The sequence below is a fragment of the Lampris incognitus genome, chromosome 1 (assembly GCF_029633865.1).
Source record: "Lampris incognitus isolate fLamInc1 chromosome 1, fLamInc1.hap2, whole genome shotgun sequence".
NCBI lineage: Eukaryota > Metazoa > Chordata > Actinopteri > Lampriformes > Lampridae > Lampris > Lampris incognitus.
The window spans coordinates 22,897,214-22,920,326 of record NC_079211.1 but is presented as its reverse complement, the minus strand read 5'-3'; the positions used below and the strand labels follow the sequence as shown (position 1 = coordinate 22,920,326).

At 40.3% G+C, this 23,113-nt stretch overlaps 3 protein-coding genes across 5 annotated transcripts; 1 reads left to right on the top strand and 2 right to left on the bottom strand.

The window, feature by feature from the left end:
• Nucleotides 1-1,310: 1,310 nt before the first annotated feature.
• ccng1 (cyclin G1) lies at nucleotides 1,311-5,929 on the bottom strand. The gene is made up of 6 exons (XM_056294428.1): nucleotides 5,743-5,929; nucleotides 4,335-4,598; nucleotides 3,901-4,154; nucleotides 3,226-3,304; nucleotides 2,776-2,886; nucleotides 1,311-2,438 (listed from the first exon to the last, which is right to left on the bottom strand). The coding sequence occupies exons 2-6, from the start codon at nucleotides 4,596-4,598 to the stop codon at nucleotides 2,247-2,249; spliced, it is 900 nt and encodes a 299-aa protein (XP_056150403.1). The 5' UTR covers nucleotides 5,743-5,929; the 3' UTR covers nucleotides 1,311-2,246.
• A 3,542-nt stretch (nucleotides 5,930-9,471) lies between these two features.
• On the bottom strand, nucleotides 9,472-18,078 carry LOC130124993 (septin-8-A-like). Of its 3 annotated transcripts, none has more exons than XM_056294415.1 (10): nucleotides 17,989-18,078; nucleotides 16,219-16,333; nucleotides 15,839-16,034; nucleotides 15,043-15,229; nucleotides 14,795-14,956; nucleotides 14,092-14,188; nucleotides 13,737-13,905; nucleotides 13,192-13,324; nucleotides 12,573-12,763; nucleotides 9,472-9,526 (listed from the first exon to the last, which is right to left on the bottom strand). In XM_056294415.1, exons 1-10 carry the CDS (start codon nucleotides 18,016-18,018, stop codon nucleotides 9,472-9,474), a joined length of 1,335 nt encoding a protein of 444 aa, XP_056150390.1. In that variant the 5' UTR covers nucleotides 18,019-18,078. The 3 variants fall into 3 exon arrangements, with proteins under 3 accessions (XP_056150390.1, XP_056150371.1, XP_056150380.1); XM_056294396.1 differs by lacking the exon at nucleotides 9,472-9,526 and adding an exon at nucleotides 9,871-10,483; XM_056294405.1 differs by lacking the exon at nucleotides 9,472-9,526 and adding an exon at nucleotides 9,871-10,483 and having other exon boundaries at nucleotides 16,223-16,333; nucleotides 17,989-18,008.
• Nucleotides 18,079-18,733: 655 nt separating this feature from the next.
• Nucleotides 18,734-22,053, top strand: sowahab (sosondowah ankyrin repeat domain family member Ab). Its single transcript, XM_056295048.1, has 2 exons — nucleotides 18,734-19,170; nucleotides 21,726-22,053. The coding sequence occupies exons 1-2, from the start codon at nucleotides 18,825-18,827 to the stop codon at nucleotides 21,974-21,976; spliced, it is 597 nt and encodes a 198-aa protein (XP_056151023.1). The 5' UTR covers nucleotides 18,734-18,824; the 3' UTR covers nucleotides 21,977-22,053.
• Nucleotides 22,054-23,113: the final 1,060 nt, after the last annotated feature.

The window sequence follows — 23,113 nt, the reverse complement described above, 5'->3', positions numbered from 1 at the left end:
AATTTCAAAATCCTTGCAAAAGACACCATCACATATAGTAAGTTATTTTTTATCCTAGTTACGCACACACTATAAATTTGAAGGACAGGTAACCCATTTTAGGACTTACTGTTGACTTTTCTCTGAAAAGATGGGTCGCCACACAGTCAACTGTCACTGCATAGCACGCACTACAAGAGCCAAGACTGAAGACTTTACATAAAATCAAGATAATCTCATTCTTTCAAGAATCCCAGATTAGTTTAAGACTAGATCACAAGAGAGTTTATCCGCCTCACATTGAACGACTGTTGGGAATGGATGTGTGCATATTTCCTTATGATCTTAAAAAAATTGTCATGTACTCCAAATATTCTGGTTGAACTCCGTTGGTGTGTGCCTGGCCTTACCCTGCTTCAGACACTATTGAGGATCATCTACATCAGCAGTTCTCAATCCAATCCTCCACCATTAATGCTGGTTTTCCATTCTGCCAGGTAGTAATTACATTCACTTGTTGTGCCTTGGATTCCAGCCTCCTGTCATAGAGGTTTTAAACCTGGAACAGGTGTATGTAATTACCTGGCAGAAAAGAAAAAGTACTTGGTGGTATATGAGGACCAATGGTCTCCTATCTGGCCTACTTTTAAGGACAAGCAGGAAGGAGGAGGCCATTTGACTCGGCTACAACAAACTATCGATTAGGCTTTGCCGTCAAAAGTAAAAACCATACTTTCAGCAGTACAAGCTCATAACATGCATCGCCTCTTTAATCAAGTGTTTCGATGTGGGCCGTAGTAAAGGTAAGTATGGGCTGTAGTTAAGATTAGTTTACAAACCTGTTTTGGCTGTTAATATTGCTGATTACATAAATGAGACGTTAGTATAGCGGTGAGTATCCCTGCCTGTCACGCAGGAGACCAGGGTTCGAGCCCCCACCGGGGAGACACTATGTATTAGGGGCAGCAGTGGCCCAGTGGTTAGCGTTGTTGTCGCACAGCAAGAAGGTCCTGGGTTCAAATCCCAGGTCTTTTCTGTGTGGAGTTTGTATATTCTCTCCATGTCTGCGTGGGTTTTCTCTGGGTACCTCCCACCATCAAAAAGACATGCATGTTAGGATTAATATTCCTGTCTGTGCCCCTGAGCAAGGCAATGAAAAGAACTGGAATTGGTCCCCGGGCGCTGCAGCTGCCCGCTGCTCTTATACCACAGGATGGGTTAAATGCAGAGAACAAATTGCATTGTAACCTGTACAATGACAAACATAAAAAGGTGGCTTTCAAAATGTTACAATCATATTTATGATTTAAAAACAGACAATACAGCAGCAATAGCTTTTCAATAAAGTTTTATTGAAAGGTCCAAGTACATCAGGTAACCAGAGGATGCAATCAACCATTACTTAAATTTCAGAACACATTACATCCTATTGCCAACAAACACGTTCTAAATAAGAAGGTAGATTGGCAAAAAGAAATTCAAATTCCAGATAGGGTTATATTTGTTAAAGACTAAATTTTAGTTTTTATTTCCCAAGTGGAATCAAAGAATTCACGGTAGTTCTTCTCTAGGGTTTCACATTTCAAGAATAACTTGTGAAAACAACTCATCTGTAACCTTCAGCAAGGGCAACACCAAGCTCCTATGAGCTCACCATACATGCCAGGGTCATCACTGGAAAAAACCATGACTCCTGCCACTGTATCAAACCAAAAAAAAAAAAAAAAGTTTTAATCACCTTGGGTAGGAGTGTGCATTTAGGACAGTTTAGCAACCTAGGGTGGGAGTTAAGGGTTTTGGGCCCGATTTCTTGGTTCCGTTTTTTTGCTGTTCACAAAACCCTTCTCCCTCTTCTTCCACATAGTGGACTGAAGACCTAGGTGGTTCTATACTTATTAGCTTAAAACCAGCAACCCGTGCCAGGGAATACCAATGTATTTTGGTACAGATTCAAACAAGAACATACTGTTCACTTCATGCAAGCAATTCAACCAGGAAAAGAAAAAATTTGCTAGATGTCAGATGAACCCACCTGACAGGATGTTATTACCTGTCATTAGGGCAGATGGAATACACAGCACTTATTCAAAGCAAGATAAGGGAGCAAAAAACTTGAAAGGGGAATAATTTCAGCTTTCCTTAAAGAACTCCATCATCCTTAATGCAGTTCTGTAAGGAATACATGGTAAATACAAATGGGTGACCCTGTGAGCATAAGAAAGTACTCAATGTCATTACTTGAGTACATGTGTACTTCAGCCTTAACGTTAACAAACTGACTCTGGTATGGTGGGAAGGTGAGCTATTTTGTAGTAACTGTGTTTTAGCTGGCGCGCTGTTCTCCCCGAAATGATCCAGCGAAGTCTCTGCCTGTTGGGCTTGGAGCACTTGGTAGTAGCATACTCAACAAGGCATTTTGCAGCCAATTCCCTCACACAAACCAGTTCTCCATCTCTGATCTGCAGAAAAAAAAAGAAAAAAAAGAATTGGGAGGAGATCAAAATTAATATGTGCACTTCAAGGGGCATATCAGTGTACATTTAAAAAAAAAGAAGTTGCCATATACATCAAAAAGCAATCCTATCAGCACTCCCAAGAGATTAAATTAACTGACTTAATGATTTACCCGGCCTAATGTTCTCTGCATTCATGCAGTAAATAACCGGTTGCACAATGGCTTTAGCTGAGAAGAGAAAAAGCTCCACCCAACAGCTGACAGTGTTAAATATTTTCATATCTGTTAAGTATCTAGTTGCAGCACACTTGCTGAAGACCGTCATGATACTGGGTACTCACACTCAGATGTTGCTGCAGACTATGCAGGGTCTCTGATATCTTGTGGACGTGCTCAGGGTCATGTTGTTCCTGGACTTCAAGACACAACAGAGCCAGAGCAAGCAGAGATGGCTGTGGAGAAATGAAAAGTTTATCTACTATTTCCAAGACAATTTGAAAAGCTGGGGCTATCAATTTGGAAAACTGTCTTCAGAACAGTGGCTTTGAAAATATGAAATAAAATATGAAATATCAATGAATGACTTAGTTTATATTGAGATTGAAAAATCTAACACTGATGTCAAATGACTTGAAAAATCTTGCACCACTTCACATCAAAGGTTCAGCACACTGAAACTGTTGATTTCTAAACATCAAGTCTTTTGCTAGCCTGGTATGTTCATTTGCATAATTTGTGAAACCAGAGCAGAAACAGTTCCTTTTTAATGTTGGTTAACAAGTTGTGCTTACCTTAACTTTAGAGAAAACAAAAGAGCAGTGACAAGCTTTAAGTTGGGCTTCCAGTCTCTCCAGGCTCAGTATCTTCTTGCTGTAGACGAACAGTTTATGACAATGTTACATATAATGTGCTGAGACCAATGTGAGATAGAATTTATGTAGGAGTCCTTGGTTTGAGAGCTGTGCATAACCTTTGCTCCTCATAACTAGTTGATCGAAATATAACACTGACAAAAACCACTTTACAGTATGCTTTACAATAACGCTGTCATTTAATTAATTCTCTTGAACTGATTTTCATATCTATTTGACTGAGTGGTTGAGAGCTCACTGGAAAATCTAGATGATTTCTTATGGTTTAACCTGCTAAACAACCTATGGTTTGTGTTCTCTTTCACGCTCAACATGAGGTATATATATATATATATACACATATATATACACACACATATATATACACACACACACATATATATATACATATATATATATATACACATACATATATATATATATATATACATACACACACATATATATATATATACACACACACACATATATATATATATATATATATTCCTGTGTCCGTGTTGATACACACACACACACAAACACGCATGTATATATTACCTTAGCATAGGCCATGATTCAAACCTACAGATTAGCAAGATTATTTTTCCTTACCTCTCATTATCAAACTGCTCTTGGATGTGGTGATGAAAGAGGCGGAGAAAGCGAAGAGCTGTAGGAGCCTTCACCTTCCAGTGGAGCTTCTCCATGATGATCTTCTCCATCCTCATCATGTCAGACACAGTGAAGCGATTCTGGCTGATGCGGATGAGCTCATTTGCCAGGGGTACATTCTTCTCCTCTTCAGTGGACTTCACAGCAAGATAGAAACAGCACAAGCCCACACAAGACAGGTGCTTTGGCTGGATCTATATTGCATTAAGGAGAAAGAGAGGGAGTTGAGCTATTATTCTAATTGATTACGAAAGACAATTAAATGACCCGCTCTGCAACTCTGTCCACAAAATGTAAATATTTACTGTTGCTAAAGTATTCTGTAACCCAACTGTTTAACACATGAGCAACCATGACGTTGGTGGTGGATTTACCTTCATTACAGAGAGGAAGCGATCCAGCAAGCTGACAGCCAGGGAGAATGTCTCAGAACTGAAGCCAAAGAACCTAGTCAGAGAGAGCAGGTCCTTCACCTCAAAGTCTCTTAGTCTTGTGGTCATTCTTAAGCCATTGTCATGTGCCCCTTCAATAAGCCTCAAGCCACTCAACTTGGGCTGGTAGCGGCCCTCCTGATCCATCAAAACTTTCAGCTGAGCTGTAAAGGGCAATGGTGCCGGTGCTGTCACTGTGTCAATCATCTGTAACAACAGTGGGAAGAGGAGGGGGAAAAAAGGCATCATTCCATATCACTTGAAATTTCATCCGGGAGAACTGATGTATTTTGCATATAAATTAAGAAGCCATTATTTTATCCACTCAAAATGTGCCTTTTTGGTAAGCATCATTTCAAAGCACTAAAATGTGCCTGATTCGAGAGGACTGTTGTACTTAAAACATTTAGAAAGCCAAGAGGATTTTTGATCCGTTAAAAAAATGCTGCCATGTTTTTAAATACCCAAGACACTAAATACAATAAATATTAAGAGTCCACAGTAATGATCTTCAATTGGAGTAAAAAGTTATAAGGTATCAAATATTAAATTGACTGAACCAGGTAAAGTCAGTTAAGTTTACCAATGAGGTTAGAACTACAGAAAAGCGAGGGCGTTTGTCTGTGATGGGGATTGACAGCTAAGCGTTATATCTGCGTCTCCCCTGTTGTGACCATATTTGTAGTCTGTCCCATAACATGACTTCACCTGCCAGTTGTCATTGAACTGGACTGAACTGGTCTCGGAGCGGGTGGCAACAACCTCCATTACCGAGACACGTCTGGACATGTACGAATGGCCCGTGTATATTAAATGTTTGTAGCGCCTTCTCAGTTACACGTTATCATTCTCTCTTTAATGAATTCTGTTGTTGAATCGTTTTATTCATTTATTTTTCCAAGGAATTGACGGTGCTTGGATTTAACATGAAGGCCTGCCCAGGCCGAAGACCTCGCTATGTAGTGCGTCACTGACGGGGCAGGGCCTCCCCGTCATGTCAGGGCATGTTCCCTGCCATAGAGGAACATCGAACATATACAGAACATAAACACGCTAACTATACTGTACAAGGACTCAATAATAAAACAAGTAATTTCTCTGGTATAGTTTCAATGACCACAGCCTACTGTTCAATGCACTTTATCGCCAATTGGCTACGTTACATACAGCTGAAACATAACCCCGGCTGCTTAGATGCCAGGAAATCCACGTCAAAAAATGAAGCATTGACTGGTAGAAAAAAGACCAAGAAGCTCTCAATTTCCAAGCAAATGAACGCTAAAGACCCGAAATACTCTTAAACGCGAACGCATTAAAAATATGTTAAGGAATCAAAATAAAGACCGCTTACCTTAGCTCGTTGTGGTATGAAAAAGCAGCGGTGGAAAATGGGTTTGAAGTTATCAAAGCAACAAAGGTTCAAAAATGTGCTAAAGCGTCAGTATGAAAGTTTATAAAGGAAAGTTTTAAGCATAGGTAAACGTTTCGCCTATGCACACCCCCTACCCTTGGCGTAAGGCGATGGGGAAAGGGCTATGTTGGTATTAATGCCGGAATAAAACCAAGCCCATAGCCTCACATAGGATGACTTCATTGGTTAACAGCGGAGGAGGTCATTCCTGCTAAAATCCTATTCGACAAATTTCCAATCGTTCAAGGCTTAAGGTCCGCCTCTTTAAACAGGAAGTGACAAACAGCTGACCAATCGCTGATGATGAGAGGGAATCCGTTACCTAAACCGGATACAACAAAACTTTTTTTTCCATCCCCAACTTTATTGATTAAATTCGATTCATGGCGTATATTACAGAGTTTCTCAAACAAATTAAATTGTACAACAATTTACAAAATGTAGGGAACGGAAAGAGGAACCAAGACAAAAACATCAAGGGTCTGCTAAACTGGAGTACATTTGAAATGTCTAAATTATCTAATAGTTTTTGAATTTGTCATTTTTGAGTTTTATGTTTTCAATAGTCGAATATGTTTTCAACACCCCGTTTACACTTGGTTTTAAAATGCATTTTTTGCGATCGGATCACAAGTGGACCGCGCTAAATACAAGTGTAAACGACCACCAAAACGTTTTGTGAATCGTTACTCAAACCACTTGCCGAGGTGGTCTGGGACGAATTTGACCACATATCTTTTGTAGTGTAAACGCTAGTTTTTTGTTTGGTTTTTCTTTAAGTGTTATCAGTGTAAACGCTAACGCGTCTTGATGTTTCCCCGACAATGAGGTAACAGGAAAATACGTCATCAGTGCAGGCTGTGGCAGTCGTTTTGGTAATAGCGCGCCAACTTTTGAAAAAATGGAGAGAGAGAGAGAGAGAGAGAGAGAGAGAGAGAGAGAGAGAGAGAGAGAGAGAGAGAGAGAGAGAGAGAGAGAGAGAGAGAGAGAGAGAGGAGTGTAGTGGTTGGAGTACAAGTGAAACGAGATGCCTAATCTCCACTGGGCAGAAGAATCAGTCCTGTCAATCTCAACAGTTGGAATAGTCCGCACATGTATGTTAGTGCTTGAAACATCTTCAAACATTAGCTAGTCGGCAAATCTGGCGCTTGACTGAGGCTCCTTGACCTTGTAGCGGAAGTGACGTAGACAGTAACGAAATCTTCTTCTTCTTCCCCTTCTTCGGAGTAACGAAATCTGATTGCAAGTGCTCAGCAGGACGCATTTGGAGATGCATGACAGACACAGGTGTAAACGGCGATGTGTCTCGCTGCCCACTGGTGAGCCGATCGCCCAAAACGCATTTTAAAACCAAGTGTAAACAGGGTTAAAATCGGTATCTTTAAAAATATAAAAGAAGGGTAATCTTTAAAGCCATGTCATTTCATGGATATATTTTGCCAAAATAGAAATCAAGTAAATTGCGTAAGTTTCATCAACCGAGAAGTTGGGGTTTTTAAAAACTAATATGTCTGTTAGTATGATTGATATCTTTGTCAATTTTTTTTTGACAGGTTCTTCTGTAAACCAAACTAAAGAAGTAGCATGAAAATCTACAAACACATGTTCAATAGTTTCCCCCTCACAATCACAAAAACTGCATCTGTTGCACAGTTGGGAAGAACTTAGACATTAGTTTTAACAGGGTAGTACCTGTGTAGAATCTTAAACAGAAACTCATTGATTCTATTTGGAGTTATATATTTATGAGGTAACAGAAAGTGTTCCACTGTTTTCTATTTAAATATAACTAACTATATTTACATATGGGAGTAGTAATATGCTCAATATGATTTATAATAAAAGTGTTAGTGCACTTTCTAACAAATATAAAGACTCCATTAATAGTAAGGGGACATGCATTTAAAGATAATGCATCAAGGAGTATGCTTTGTGCTAAAGACATTATACTATTAGGTAATATCTTGATAACAACATCAAACTCTTGACGAGAAATGTTAACATTGTATTTGTCCAAGAAAACCTCATAATTATATAATTCCCCATTTACATTCAAAAGTTGGTTTAGAATAATTGTGTGGTTCACAATCCAATGGTGCAGGTACAGTGTTTTGTTTATGTATGAGATGTAAGTGTTGTTCCACAAGATACAATCGTGAAGAGAGTAATTATGTTTGAAAAGAAGAGCCCAACACAATAAGATTTGTGATGAAAGTTAGCTAGTTTTAAAAGGAGTTGTCCAACAGAGTAAGGACATAGCAATGGAAAATTAAGACCACCAATTTTACTTAAAAAAGTAATTGGGGAAAATATTCCATATACCATTTGGATTCTTCAGATGTCTTTTAATCCAGTTGATTTTTAAAATTTGGTTAAATACTGTCAAAGTCAAAAACACTGAGTCCCCCTTCAGCTAAGGGGTTAGAGAGAACTGATTTTGATTTTTTTTTTTTAACGGGGCTTATTTTTCCATATAAATTTAAAAAGCATCTTATCTAGTTGGGAACATATACAACGATCAACAAAAACATTCAAACCACCTGCCTAATATTGTGTAGGTCCCCCTCGTGTCACCAAAACAGCTCTTACCCATCGAGGCATGGGCTCCACAAGACCTCTGAAGGTGTCCTCTGGTATCTGGCACCAAGACGTTACCAGCAGATCCTTTAAGTCCTGTACGTTGCGAGGTGGGGCCTCCATGGATTGGACTTGTTTTTCCAGCACATCCCACAGATGCTCGATCGTATTGAGATCTGGGGAATTTGGACGCCAAGGAAACACCTTGAACTCTGTCATGTTCCTCAAATCATTCCTGAACAATGTGTGCAGTGGCAGGGCACATTATCCTGCTGAAAGAGGCCACAGCCATCATTAGATCTACCATCATTTTGGAAATAGGGGCTTCTAGAAAAATCCAGAGTGGTGGATCTGTAGAACCTGCTGGGGTCACCCCTGACAAAATATACAATTGGAGGACTCGAGACCATCATATTTTCTTTTTTTCTATCTCTTTATTACAGAAGATAAATACAAATCCACCACAGGCAGGCCTGCTATACTGAGATTTAAATCACACTGTCACTCAAGACTTAAGCCAAAGCTTCTGTGCCAAATTTTTTAGATTCTCTATTTGACAACAATATGGCCTGTCCAGCTAAAATATATGAAATAGAACTATCCTGCTCTGTTTAACACAATGCAAAACCACACAAGTAGATCTGGTGGGGTAATATCTTCAGAGATGTTGGAACATTACATTTAATTATAATTGACTTAAAGTGCTTATTAATATACAATATATCCATTTAAAGCAAAACTGTCCATCTTAATTTATGATTTCACAGTGCAGATAAATTATCACTAGTCAAAGGCAATAAACTGAAAACAACAGCAAAAAGAAGGAAGCACATCCAGTAAAAAAAAAAAAAAAAAAAACAACCATTATGTGGTTGTTGCGATGAGCCTCTTTTACCGCACTCGGTTAGACACCATGCAGAAACCATGCCATTGAGTACTGCTAGGAAATAGCCTGAATGGAGAGTTGAGCAGGCTTGGAAGACATCGATGACTCCCAGAATGCAAGGACTTTTTTTTTCCCAAAGAAATGTTAATACTGTAAAAAATAGCAAGGTTGTTTATCTGTAATCATTTGATGTGGTAGAAACTCTTCTAATTCAAATTCCTTCCTGAGGTTAAGGAGCACGCAGATGGAAGACTAAAGAAGCTATAAAAGAAAGAGAATCATGTCATTGATTAAAACAACAACAATTAGGGCAACCACACATAATATACACATAAAAAAGCACATAGCTATTCATAAACCACAAGCATCAGAATACCGTGTCTTGATATTCCATGATGACATCATTTCTCATTTTATGCTTTCAATCATATAGATGAGTTAATATGATGGAATTTACCAGAAATCTGAGAAAAGAGGGGGGGGGAATAAAACAGACAGATGGATTGATGTTCTTAATGTAATATTATTCTTTATTTGAACACAAATATTTTCATCTTTCCTTCCCATTCTCACAGAGAATCAGACAGGCCATCGTCTCATTTCTTTTCAGCTTTGCATAGAGTGATCTCTAGAATAGTTACTTATTGGACTGTCTCAGAAAACAGCTCTATATGCAAATTAATTTTCTATGTACATTAGATGCCCTATATTAATGTAAGACAGAATAGGGGTAATTCAACTAGTCAATTAATAGTCTACAGTAGCATGTATAGCAACACAAATGTGTATTTGAACTGTACTAACCTACATCCATCAGTTCACAGTAAGTGACATTATAAAAATGGTCTCCTGTTCACATGAGGTGTGGGTTGGCAATTTTGCCTGGGAAATGGTGATTTACATTTCCACTGGCAGATGAACACACATTCATGACAAAACATAAAACAACACAAGCTATGTTATGATAACAGTCCATGGCTGTGTTATCACATGTCTAGCGGAGTCAGCATTAGGGGAAAATTAAACCCACTGTGGATAGATACCTTTTTGATCCATGAGTACACAGTGGCTTATTACTCTGGCTCACATACATGCATTGTCACAGTGTCTTGAGTCCACATACAATATCAGTAAGGAATGTCAAATATAACGGTCACTTTTCCCATGCTGATGGCAGACACATTCCTGGTTTCCCTGGATGTCTGTTGCACAAATCAACTGAAAAAGGGGAAAGGAAATACAACATGGCAAAAATGTATGGTTTGATAAATGACCAAAAAAAAAAAAAAATACAAAACATGAGTGAAGAAAATGAGAATGCCACACTGCTTCTGATTTATTTTTTTATTCTAAAGCTTTTTTTCCAGACTTGAGGTGGTAAAATATTACATCGAGCCAAAAAACAAAGCTTTAATATAATTTCCTTATAGTCTGTTCTTAAAAGGCCCATTTCAGTTGAATTTTTTTCCCCAGCTTCCAGGGTGAACATCAGTGTGATTATAATCAAAATTTTGACAATTTTTTCCCCCCAAATGCAGAACAGTTAAAATCCAACAGAAGCATAATGATACAGTCTTCCAAATGGGTGGAATTTGTGACTGTTACACTGATGATTTGTATCAAATTTCTGGTGTAAATTTTTTGCCCCACCTGTCAGTTCCATCCAGCTTTTACCCTTGCATGCAATCAAAATTTCCTCTACAGTGCTGCTTGCTGTTGCTTATTGCAAGCTGTTTACAATATGCAATTAGATAATGTTAGCTTGTTCATTAACAGTGCAACTAGCTTAAGCCATGTCTGATTTCCCTCACTGTGCAATACTTGGGAGTTTTGTGTAAAATCACTTTGGAGGTGAGTTGATCCCCAATACTGAACATTTAGAGAATTTGTGGCTGTCACTGGAAGACACCAAACTTAACTGAGCCGTAATATCATTCCTTCAGTCAACTAACAATAATGTACAATCAAGTAAGATGCCACTACTTTATTCTCAGCGAATTATTTTGAAACCTGCAATACTCAGCCTATGCCATATTCAAGCATTAATCACAGTGGCATTGCCGTTTAAACTGTTCATTGCCTCTGCAGCATGGCCCACAAGTCTAAATAAGTTGTGTATTTGCCATCAATTCTTCTCACTTAAGTTACAATGGTATAACCTCATCACAAGTCTGTGCATTGTCTAGATGATATTTGCCCTCAATGTTAAGGCTGTGTACCAAGACCATTTCCTTAACAAATGTACCATTGCTATACAGTATATGTACTGAGACTTATTGTGTTTATGACTATAACATGTTCTCCCCTGGGGTTTGGCTTGCCGTCAACTTGTCAATCAAATGCCCGCACATCTCCAGAGTGCAGCTGATTGTGGTGAAATCGTTGGCGCATAAAATCTTCAGTGGAAGCACCAGCAAAAGCTTGTCCAATTCATTTACTGCACAGTCAAGGGTTTTCCCTCAATGGTTTTTGAAAATATTAGAGTCACAGGAATGGGTCTTTCATATATGCACGTTAAACTGAGAAATCAGCTTTTGATTCTTTGCCACTGGATTTATTTGCATATATCCAGTAGAGGGTACTTTAGCAAATGAAGTATTCATTAATTGTGTGCAATGAGGTAGGAGGATTCGAGCCCTCCTTTCCTCACATTTCATCACGCTTTACTTTTCTCTCCTCATTAAACTAGCTTGTTCTTTGTGGGTTCACAAAGCTAATTTTAGCTTCTAAGTGTCTGGGTTTGGGACACATATACATGGAAGAATGGTTCTTCATGCAAAAATTACAATTGTTTAAACGTGATGCTGATCTGACATGGGGTGCGAGCAGCAGTAATGTCAGTTGTATGTACACAGAAGCGCCCCTGCCTGAGATATAGTCTGGCAGGTCAGCATGCTGAGACATGAGCATCAGGCTGTGTCATGCACGTTGTGACTCTCCCGCTATGTCTGGCCACACAACGTCGGACTCAATCTGTTCCCATATCAGCTTCTAAGCCAACATGGCTCCTGGCAAGGTAACTCTATCTCATTAGTCACATCCTGCTCCTCCTCCCATGGTCCAACCAACGTCACATTGGACTGGCGAGAGGAGTGCATGTCCGCGGCTTGAGGAGTGAATGTGCTGGCACGTGTGCCGTTTAATGGATTATATAGAATTTAGCTTAATGACTATTTAGTGGTGTAAACACTGACTCGACAGCGCCAGGGGCCAAGTGATGAAGCAGTGCTAAGAAGCTATCTGACTGATAGACAAAGCATAATGTAGCAACAGACATAAAAAAAAAGTTTAAAAAAAGCAGACTCACTTTTTTTTGTCCTTGTCCTTTTTGAAGGGCTGTTGCGAGCAGCTCTGTAGTGCCTGGCCCATCAGTGTCTCAGCAGCCACCTTTCTTCTATTGAAGGCGTTCAGCTCTTCTTCCAAATCTCTCCTCTTCTCTTCCAGGTTCCTTTTCTCCTCCTGGTGCATCCTCTTCAGCTGCTCAAACCTCTCATGGAGCTGAGCAGCAGGGAAGGCAGTAAACAATGTGATACACAGCACAGTATGATAATTTTATCTACATGGCACTTTTTCCAAAACAAATCTTTACAAAGTGTTTCACAGTTAGGGCAAAATGCACACTGAGAAGGCTGCAAAAGAGAAGGACGGACGGTAGCAGAAACAAAAACAGCCTTTAGCAATATGATTGCGACCATGGTACAGGCCCTGATTAGGGTAAGGGGAAAGCACATGTGAGTGTGTGCATGTGCTCATGGGTCATTGAGAGAACTGGAGGGGAAAATCCTGGTTTGGGCCAAGGGTAGAATTGGGATACTAACCCTGGTTAGGGTATGGGGAAGGCTCAAGAATCATCACTAGTCATGAGAATATGAGAATTCTCACTAGTCATGAGAATATGGTGTTTATTCATGTCATTCTTTACCTACCTCTCTTTCCTTTTCTTTCAGCTCTGCCTCCGTCTCCTTCACTTTGTTGACAAACATTTGTCTCATTTGCTCCTCCTTGAGTTGCAACTCTGCCATGAACTCCTTTCTTTTGGCTTGGTATATTTCCTGTAGGCTAAGTGGCATGATAGGAGCACCATTAATCTCAGTCTAAGCTTCCATTTAAAAAGATTTCAACTGTGCCCAGACATAGTTGAGTGGATAGTTTTCCAGCACTTTGAGAGCCACTTGTACAGCATGCCCTCGTAGGCCTGGGATCAAATTGCAGTCCCTCCCTTATAACTTGTATACTACTTAAATATGCAATACACACAGTAAAAGTTTGTAGACTGCCCTTTATTCTAATTATAGAGAACTTGGTTAACCTTCATTCCCACTTCAGGTGGATGGGTAATGTCACAAGCTGCTGTGGTTTTATCATCGTGAGCACAGGGGTTGAATTGCAATTGTGCCATTATGGATTGAAATTGCCAAAGTACAAACTAACAGGTATTGTGCACCAAGATCATGGCTAATCCTGAGCTCACCTGAATGGCTGGCTGTCAGGGTCTGTGTCTTTGAAACCCATTTCCTCCAGTTTACAGCGACGGTAAAGCTCATAGTGGCGAGTGTGTGTTTGCTCTCTGAGATCCTCCATGTTCACACGCAGTAGCATTTCTCTCAGCTTTACGAAGTCACAGTGATTCTCATTCTCCACTGAGGGGAAAAAAAGATCTTGCAATGCACTAGGTGTACTCATTAGAATTACACCATTCCTTATTTTACCTCACAAAATATGCACAATTGGGCAATAGGCATTTAACTCTGTGTTTTATGGGAGGTTTATGATGCCTGTAGTGGCCAAAATCAATGTACTTGTACACTAGTATTGAAGCAGCTCACCCTGGACTGATCCCCAGGGATACAGTCTTGCCCTCACCATCTTATTCCCCACATTAACTTCTTCCACACTTCCCACCACAGCAAAAGGAAGATGAGCCTGTAACATAAAGACTTGTTCATCTAATGTTATGATATGGTCATTGTAATGCCAATGGTGTACTGGTGGGTAAGCCTACCGCTTTCCGCATTGAAATGAGGTTTTTTTTTTAAACAAGAGATAAATGGACGGAATAAACATGGAAATGCATTTAAGCTTCCCTGTATTGAGTGTGGTCATCAAAGATTTGTGAGGACATGTACTGCAGACATTCTACTTTTTGTTTAAAAATATTTCTTATCTGTCTTTTTTCACTAATTTTGAATATATATCAGGTGTTTTCAAGTTTATTAGCATGCTTCAGTAGCTTGGTATTAAATTCATTTAGACATTAACTTGAATATAATGACTCACAAGATGTCCACAATGCTAGCGTGGAGCACACTATGTGAAATAAAAATGTGTTGTATTGTTGATGTAGCCTGCAGACAAGTGTGCACAAACAACAGCTATTTTCGGCATGCTCCTGTCCTTGAACTTTTTTATTTTTTATTTTTTTGAAGGGACCAGCTGGTCTAACCTGCACAGTGCGAGTGTTGTTGGGATTCATTACCATGCTGTGTGTTAGAGAGAGAGAAAGAGAGAGAGAGAATGTTTAGGACTCACATTCATGGAGGAATTGATCTCTGTAACAGCCTCATCCTCTGTGGGAAACTGATAGATCTGAACTCCATTGCTGACCAGCTCACTCATAATCTTTATCTTGAATTTGTGCAGTTCATTCTTGGAAATTGTGTCTGCCTTCGCGATTATAGGGATGACGTTTACCTGCACAGACATAAAGGTCATATGAGTGACACATTGAAAAGGGAGCAACACTTATGAATGTTATACACTTATGACTATAAGCTAACCTTGCTGTCCAGTTTCTTCATGGTGACCAAATCCAGAGACTTGAGAGAATGTCCGGTGGGGGCGATGAAATACAAGCAGATGTGAATTCTTGTGTCATGGTAGTTGAATAGGGAGCGTTTTATTTTTAGTTCCTCTTGAAGGTAATTTTCAAACTGTGCATCAATGTAGTCAATGATAGGTTTACAGCTGCACGGGAAAAGGATGACAACAAAGTTCAACGCAGATTCACGTTAGCATGACCGTCTTTCATTTATCCTTCCATGCAAAAGCAGAGGCGATTACTTTGGCTTGCCTTGGCGAGACACATTGGTATCCCAGTTACCAACTCTGCAGCTACAGTCTAGCAGGCCAAGAATTTTCTGCTTTTTGAAATTCCTCTTGGCGGGGACGCTCAAATGTTCATTGAGATTTCATTAGTTCTACCAGTCATTCAGTACCCTCTCTTCGCCTCCAATTCAAAGCCAGAGAATGGGCAGACCCACATGACAATCATTTATGTGTATTAGCTGAAGCACCAGAGCAAAAGGGCCTCAATGGATAAATGATCGCCTCTGCTGATTATAGTGCTCCTTTGTTTGGTAGATTTCTATAAACCAGTTAGTACTAGAATATTTTCGGAAGTTCCGATAAAAGAAATAATTTCTGTGAAATATTCAAAATCTAAATATTAGCGATGACTAACCATGCTGTGCCCACATCAGCATGCTCTCCATTTGACACCCCTCCCCCCCTTTCAATTTTTGAACTCAGGACAGTGAGGGGCCTGTGGAGGGTCAAACAGACATCGACCAGTACCTTTCTTCCTTATTTATCTGGTCTCCAAACCCAACCGTATCCACAATTGTAAGCTTGAGGTGGACATTGCTCTCCTGCAGATCATAGGTTCTGGGACGCAGCTGTACAGCCCTCAGATAATGGCTCGCTTCATCGCTTTCAAACGTTGTGTTGAAAAGAGTGTTCATCAGTGTTGACTTGCCTATCCCTGTTTCACCTTAATATTGAGAGCAAAAAGCATGATGAGATATTGTGTAAAGAGATGGAAAATTTAGAAGGTAAAACTACATATTTCATGATCGATGCATTAACACGCCAAGCTCGAAACTGTTATATTGCCAAAATCAAAACATTTTGATTGAAATATTGGAGTTTGCAATTCAAATTAGGTTCAGACACACCTACACAGAGGATATTGAAGCCGAATCCCTGCGAAACTGACTTGCTGACCAGCTGGTCTGGAAGACTGTCAAACCCCACATGGCCTCCAAGCTCCACGGTCCGCTTCTCCTCATTCTGGTATATTTCGAAAGAGAAAGAAAACAATATTTCCTGTCCCTTCTACCAATTTCTATGCACAAATATCAGTTCGCATCACATTTACCTTGACATGCAACATCTCACAAAATGCTTGCATAGGCTTGCCACGGGCAGTCACTTAGATGGAAAAGTTTTCTTTAAGTCCAACATCCCATTCCCATTATCTGCTGTCCATCTTAAGGGCATCTTTTATAAATAAGGTCATCTTTCTCTTCCACTGAAAACACTCAATGCCCAGACCTATAAAAAAAGATTTCGCTGACCATCAGAAACTAGATTCCTCTGGTAAAGGTAAATGAATCCAGCAATGGTGAAGAGCACACTGAGGGTATTTCACAACAAATTTGTTTTGGGTTATTCAGAAGTAGAACATATACTTTACATGTCTATGTATAAAAGCTTTACCGTAACCTGATAGCCTACCAATATAAAGTTTTTCCCCCTTACTGCAAATACAATACTTTTGAAAAATAGTATCTCATTTAACACAATAGATGTGACTGAACAGAATGACATATTTGTTCCAATTCACACTTTGACACAGGACTACTCTGGACTGAAATCAGTTGATGGGTTTCACTTCCAAAGTATTGTACTTTTTCTATTTTCAGTGACAGGGAATCAAGTGCTGACTATAAGGCATTAGTTTCCAGATGAGACTAATGTCTTTCTGAGATCGCTGAATACTGACTGATACATTTGTATGCTTAGAGGCCCTACATCCTTTGCCACGTTCATCTTCGGACACAATCAGACATTGGTGAACCAAGAAGGCTCCACATTGGGACAAGGGTGTACTCAAGCCAACCATCATATGGTTCTCCCCTGTTTTTCTACACAAGGCAAACATAAGCAAGCGCACAAAGAGCTCTTTATTTAGATGTCAATTCATAGGGCAGGAGGATATCCATGCTCCCACTGTTACCCAAAGCCCTTCCACAAAACACACACACACACACACACACCATCTCAACCAAGTCTGTTTTCTTGTGCACTGCGATCAACAGAGGCGTCATCAGCCCATGTATAAAATGTTGTTCGAGTCTCCGTCATACCTCGTAATAGGCCAAATAGCATATTATTATTCACTAGAAAATTAAATGTTCAACCTGGAGGATCTGCCGTCTGAAGTGGGTGCTGCTGATCCGTTTATCCTCTTACAACCGCTTTGCTTGCTGCCCTGCGTTTTGCACAAAATGCTTACCCCCCTATTATTTTGTCAACCCGGCGAACATGCAAGCCTTTCTCTCCATAATCGTGGTAGCATGAATGCGCAAACCGTTTCGACGTTATAAGTTATCGGAGGACCGTGTCGTGGGCCTTGCGTTAAGTGTTTGGAAGCGGACTTGGAAGCCGGAGCGCTGCTGTGCATTCGTATTGATCCGCAGACGAGCCAAGTTGAACAGAAATGACAATGCGAAAATCACCGTTCGGTCAGTCGTCAACCCCGAGATTCGTTTTGCCCATGATTCATCACAATCGACCAGCTTTGTCAGTGATTCAGAGGCATGACGACAACCCACTTGAACCCCCACCACCACCTTCGTGGTCTACACCTGAATGCTTGGACGACATAGGCTCGTTATTTTAAATCCCCATCGTGCATTGCCAACGCCACTCGACGTACTTACTGCGAAAATATCTATTTCCCCGGCCGCCATCGTCAGACGTCTCACAAGTGTGGGGACTAATTTTGCTGGGAGCTGTCTTCATCGGGATCGGGATTTAATGGGGGGGGGGGGAGGATTCATTCATTCATTCAACATGGCCACTTCGCGGCAACACCCCCTCGCTGCTGAACGCATCACCAGCAGGCGAGGGTTTTTTGTTTTGTTTTTTTGCAGGGGACTGAACTAATTGATTTACATTCATTTCCCTAATCTTAACCACAGCCAGTTTATGCCTAACCCTAACATTAACCCTAGCCATAACCAATAAACCAAAATGACCACGCAAACTGTGAAAATGCCTTCGCCACCCTGCAAAAAAATAAATAAAAGTTCACCACCAGCAGAAGTCAGGTGATTGAGTTGCACTTGCTGCCCCGATTTACCATTTTTCAGTTTCCACACTAAATAGGAAATTAGATTTCATTTCACTGAACGTGCATTTAAAATAATAATAATAATAATAGTCAAATAAACATCAAGGTCACATTGCCGTAAATTATTTTTCTTTTCCAAGCTTCGTTTTGTTCACTTAGCTGTTCGATTTTCATGCCAGAAACTGAGGCTGGTGCAATTCTCCCGAGCACTTCTGTGAAGAGACACCGGAAACAGCAGGTAGTGAGGGAGACGTCACCCACCAGCACCATGCTGAGGGCAGGGGAGGGGGTGTCGGAGTCCTAGTCACAAAGATAACGGGATAGCGCTGCAGTCCTCCTCCTCTTCCTCCTCCTCCCAGTTTCCAGTTCGTCCGAGCTGATCTTACTGAAGGGTGTCCGGTTTAAAAAAAAAAAGGAAGAAAGATGGCTTTGACACAAGAAGCCGTTTTAACTTTTCTATGGGAGAGCGGGGGGCAAGTGAGGAACTCAGAGTTGCTCAACTTTTTCAGAGGGAAAATCAACTGCGCCGACCCCGCGGAAAAACAACACAACAGGGGCCTGTTCAAGAAGTTTGTTAACGGCGTTGCCTACGTCAAGCAAGTCGAAGACGTCAAATTTGTGGTCCTGAAGAAAAGGTATCAGGACCTGTTCAGAGGCGGAGAACACGCAACTGGCCCCAAATCGAAGCTGGGTGACGGGTTTGAGAGTCGTAACGCGTCGTTTCCCCCCACTTCTCCGGGGCACAGCGCCTCTTACCGAGGCCAGTCCGGTAAGATGCTGTATTCGGACTTGCAGAACAACAACATGCACTATTCCTCAAAATTCAATAGCAATCATTTTATTGATAATGTGAAATGCAACGATTTGGGTAATTTGCAAAGGCAAATGTCTCTACCAAGTAACCTTGATAACACAGACACAACTACTGTCAAGGTTCTGAACATTTCAAGTGATCAGAATGAGTGCAGAATGAGGGAAACTGGGTCTGTCTTTGCTGTCATAGCAGTAAAATCCCCTTCTCATTCACCGTTACATTCGGCACTGGTGAAACCAGATGGATTGTATGTAGAAGGGCCTCAGCATAAAACTCCCTGCAAGCCGAAGATGCTGTCACTCGGACGTCCTCAACCTGCAGTGCCAGATTTGAATCCTTACTGTGTGCCCTTTGAGCAGGATAAAGATGGGCAGACAGAGAAGGTACAAGACCCAGACTCCCCCCAGCTGATCAGGACTCAGAACAAAACAACACGACAAGGAGAGGATGCCAAGTTCTCCGAGTCTGTTCCTTTGGAACCGGTAGCTCATGAGTGGCTGGTGAAGTCTGCAGGGGGACTCTGGGGACAAATCTATGCCTTGTTGCTGAAGGACCCTCAGCTGGCGAAGAAAAGAGACTTCATGTCAGGTTTTACAGCCCTCCACTGGGCTGCCAAGAGTGGAAACAGTGAGATGGTGCACAACATCTTGGATATCTCCAAGAGAAGAGGCACTTACATGAATGTCAACAGCAAAACACACGGAGGCTACACTCCTTTGCACATTGCCACCATCCATGGTCACAAAGAAGTCATGACTTTGCTTGTGAAAAGGTATAGTGCTAAGGTGAATGTAAGAGATAATGATGGCAAGAAGCCCTATCACTACCTGGGCAAAGGTGTGTCGGCAGATCTCAGAGAGCTGCTGGGAGGACATGCACAGGACAAGTACGGGAACACGGCTGAAGATGAGGAGACCAGGGAACTGCCTAAACACAATACAGGCTTAAACACAATAAGTAAACTCTTTCAGCCTCACATTGGATACAGAAAGAAACAAAGACAACAGTCAAACTTTTCAGCCACTGGTGAGGTTTAGAGGAATGACAAAAGAGTCAAAAGTTTTAAGAATTTATATTCTCGTTTTGTATATTATTAAAATTTCACTGTAAAGGTTAGATACATGTTTATATCACTTTGAATAATGCCTCGAAATGCAAGGTCAGTACCTGTAAATGTTGTTAATAACACGTTGCAGAGGTATGGTTAGAGTAAAGCACCTCTTATTTAAGGTTTGTATATCATAACATGTAAGTCTTTTTTCTTTAGGCAAATTTCATTGTCATATAGCAGACTAATTTCAAATCTAAAATATAAAAAATTATGATTTTCATATTATTTTATTTATTTCATAAACAATAACCCCCCAAATTTATAATGCTATATTTGTGATATGTCATCTTGTGATAGTCATACAATATGGTCAGGAAAACTTTCCACGTTGTTTAAATCCTCTTGCTTCATTATGAATTAAATTGCCTCTCACCTGATAGATAAGGAAAGCGAACCTGTGTGGGGGACAGTTATTCAGAGTAGGATAGTCAGAACGGGTAGTTTAATGTCATTTTGCCACTAAATTGATTGTTTTATTTGTGGCACAGTCGAGCTCTCTGTTTCCCGTTCCTCTTTGAGATATTTGGAATAAGGAATATGTTACGAAAAGACATCTGCAATCAGGACTAGTCAATGAAAAGCTGAGAGTATAAATGTGAAGTGACATCATGTAAATGGATAGTTTGATCAAAAAGAACAAGAGTTTGTTTCCTAAAATATGCTTTAAGTTGCCTTGAAACATGTATGAAGTGCATCATAATACTGTAATATGCTATGAACTACGAAAGACACATTGAACTATTTCTAGCTTGAATTGTGAAAACACACATTGAAATATTTCTATCCTAGATTGACCCATAGAGACAATTTAATGCTTGATATTACCCAGACAATGAGGCCGTAAACAGAAGAGTGGGGAAACAATGTGCTTTGTCTCGTTGTCTGGGGAGGAGGCTGCCTGGTGAGGCACGGCTGTACTCACACTGGACGGCCGACAAAGCAGCCTCACTATTTCTCCCGCATAAATTATACGTGGGGTGAGTATTGTTACAATGGGACACTATCTGAAAATTTGCATTCTGGAACAATTTACTGAATCATCCCAATGCCTTAGCTCCCAACTTGATACAATTCTATGAACATTAACCCCCTCACTACAATATACAGAAGAAAAAACAAAGAATAATCAAACACAGAATCGATGAGACTGTCTCAAACACAATATGTCCTGAGACCACTTTTTACAGACGCTACTGGCAAAATGGGAAACATACACTGTCAAAATGGGACACCTTATATTTTGATATAATGCAGTGTGCGTTTTGGAATGTTCCATGCACAAGCGAACAGTCATAGAATACTATTTCTTCATAATCTACAACTGCACCTTTCATTCTATCTTCACTGACTGATACTTTTTTCCTTTTCCTTGCTTCTACTTGGTGGCATGGTGGTCCAGTGGTTAGCACTGTTGCCTCACAGCAAGGTCCTGGATTCGAACCACAGGCTGTCCCAGGTCCTTTCTGTGTGGAGTTTGCATGTTCTCCCCGTGTCTGCATGGGTTTCCTCTGGGTGCCCCAGTTTCCTCCCATCATCAAAAAGACATGCATGTTAGGGTTAATACTCCTGCCTGTGCCCTTGACCAAGACAATGGAAAGAACTAGACTTGGTCCCCAGGTGCTGCAGCTGCCCATTGCTCCTATACAATAGGATGGGTTAAATGCAGAGAATAAATTCATTGTAACAATACAATTTGTTGTAAGAATACAATGACAAAATAAAGTGGCTTTCTGTTCTTTCTCCTATCCTGTCTTTCCTTGTTAAGTCTTCTTTTGTCTAGCATTAGCTTGTGAAATATACATGAATTTTGGCATTTTAGGCTATTTATTCATGTATTTAAAACATGTTTTTAATATTATTTAAAATATTATATATACATGAGCAAGATAGCTAGGAATAGAGCTTTTATTGATGTGGTAATGTTTTCTAAGTAGGCTAGCTAAAACATAGCTATGCAAGCTCTTCTTAGCTTAGTTCCAGCGAGCTAGCTGATATATATTTAAGAGGAGTTATATCTGATCCAGTTTAGAAAACTGATTTCTCTCATGGCAGTGTGGGAGAATTTCTTCCCAACACACTGTTCAAAGTCAATCACTCAATGTCCAATGCAATTACTCCATGTCCAATGCCTTCAAGTCTGATGTAAGTAGGTTTATTGTATTAGCACACAAAAGGTACATCAACAAACTAAGCTAGTCCTAGGAGCAGCTGAAGCAACCTGTCTAAAGCACACTCTTTATACTGTAACTTAACCCCACCTATTGTGGAGCTTAACCTTAGATCACAGCTTTGACTCTAGATCACATCCCACTATACACCATTATTTTCTTATCAAGACATTGTTTTGGTTTCCAGAATCTAATGGTGTCTCAATCCTTCTAGGCAATCTGGCCTGTTACACAGACTACCATCAATCAATCAATCAATCAATCAATCAATCAATCAATCAATCAATCAGTCAGTCAATCAAGTTGCATTTTTATAGTGCTTTTCTAACTGCAACGGCCACTCAAAGCGCTTTACAATTAATTCTGTTCTGATCAGTGTGCTCCAAACATGTACTATATATATACACTCACCGGCCACTTTATTAGGCACACCTGTCCAACTGCTCGTTAACGCAAATTTCTAATCAGCCAATCACATGGCAGCAACTCAATGCATTTAGGCATGTAGACATGGTCAAGACGATCTGCTGCAGTTCAAACCGAGCATCAGAATGGGGAAGAAAGGTGATTTAAGTGACTTTGAACGTGGCATGGTTGTTGGTGCCAGACGGGCTGGTCT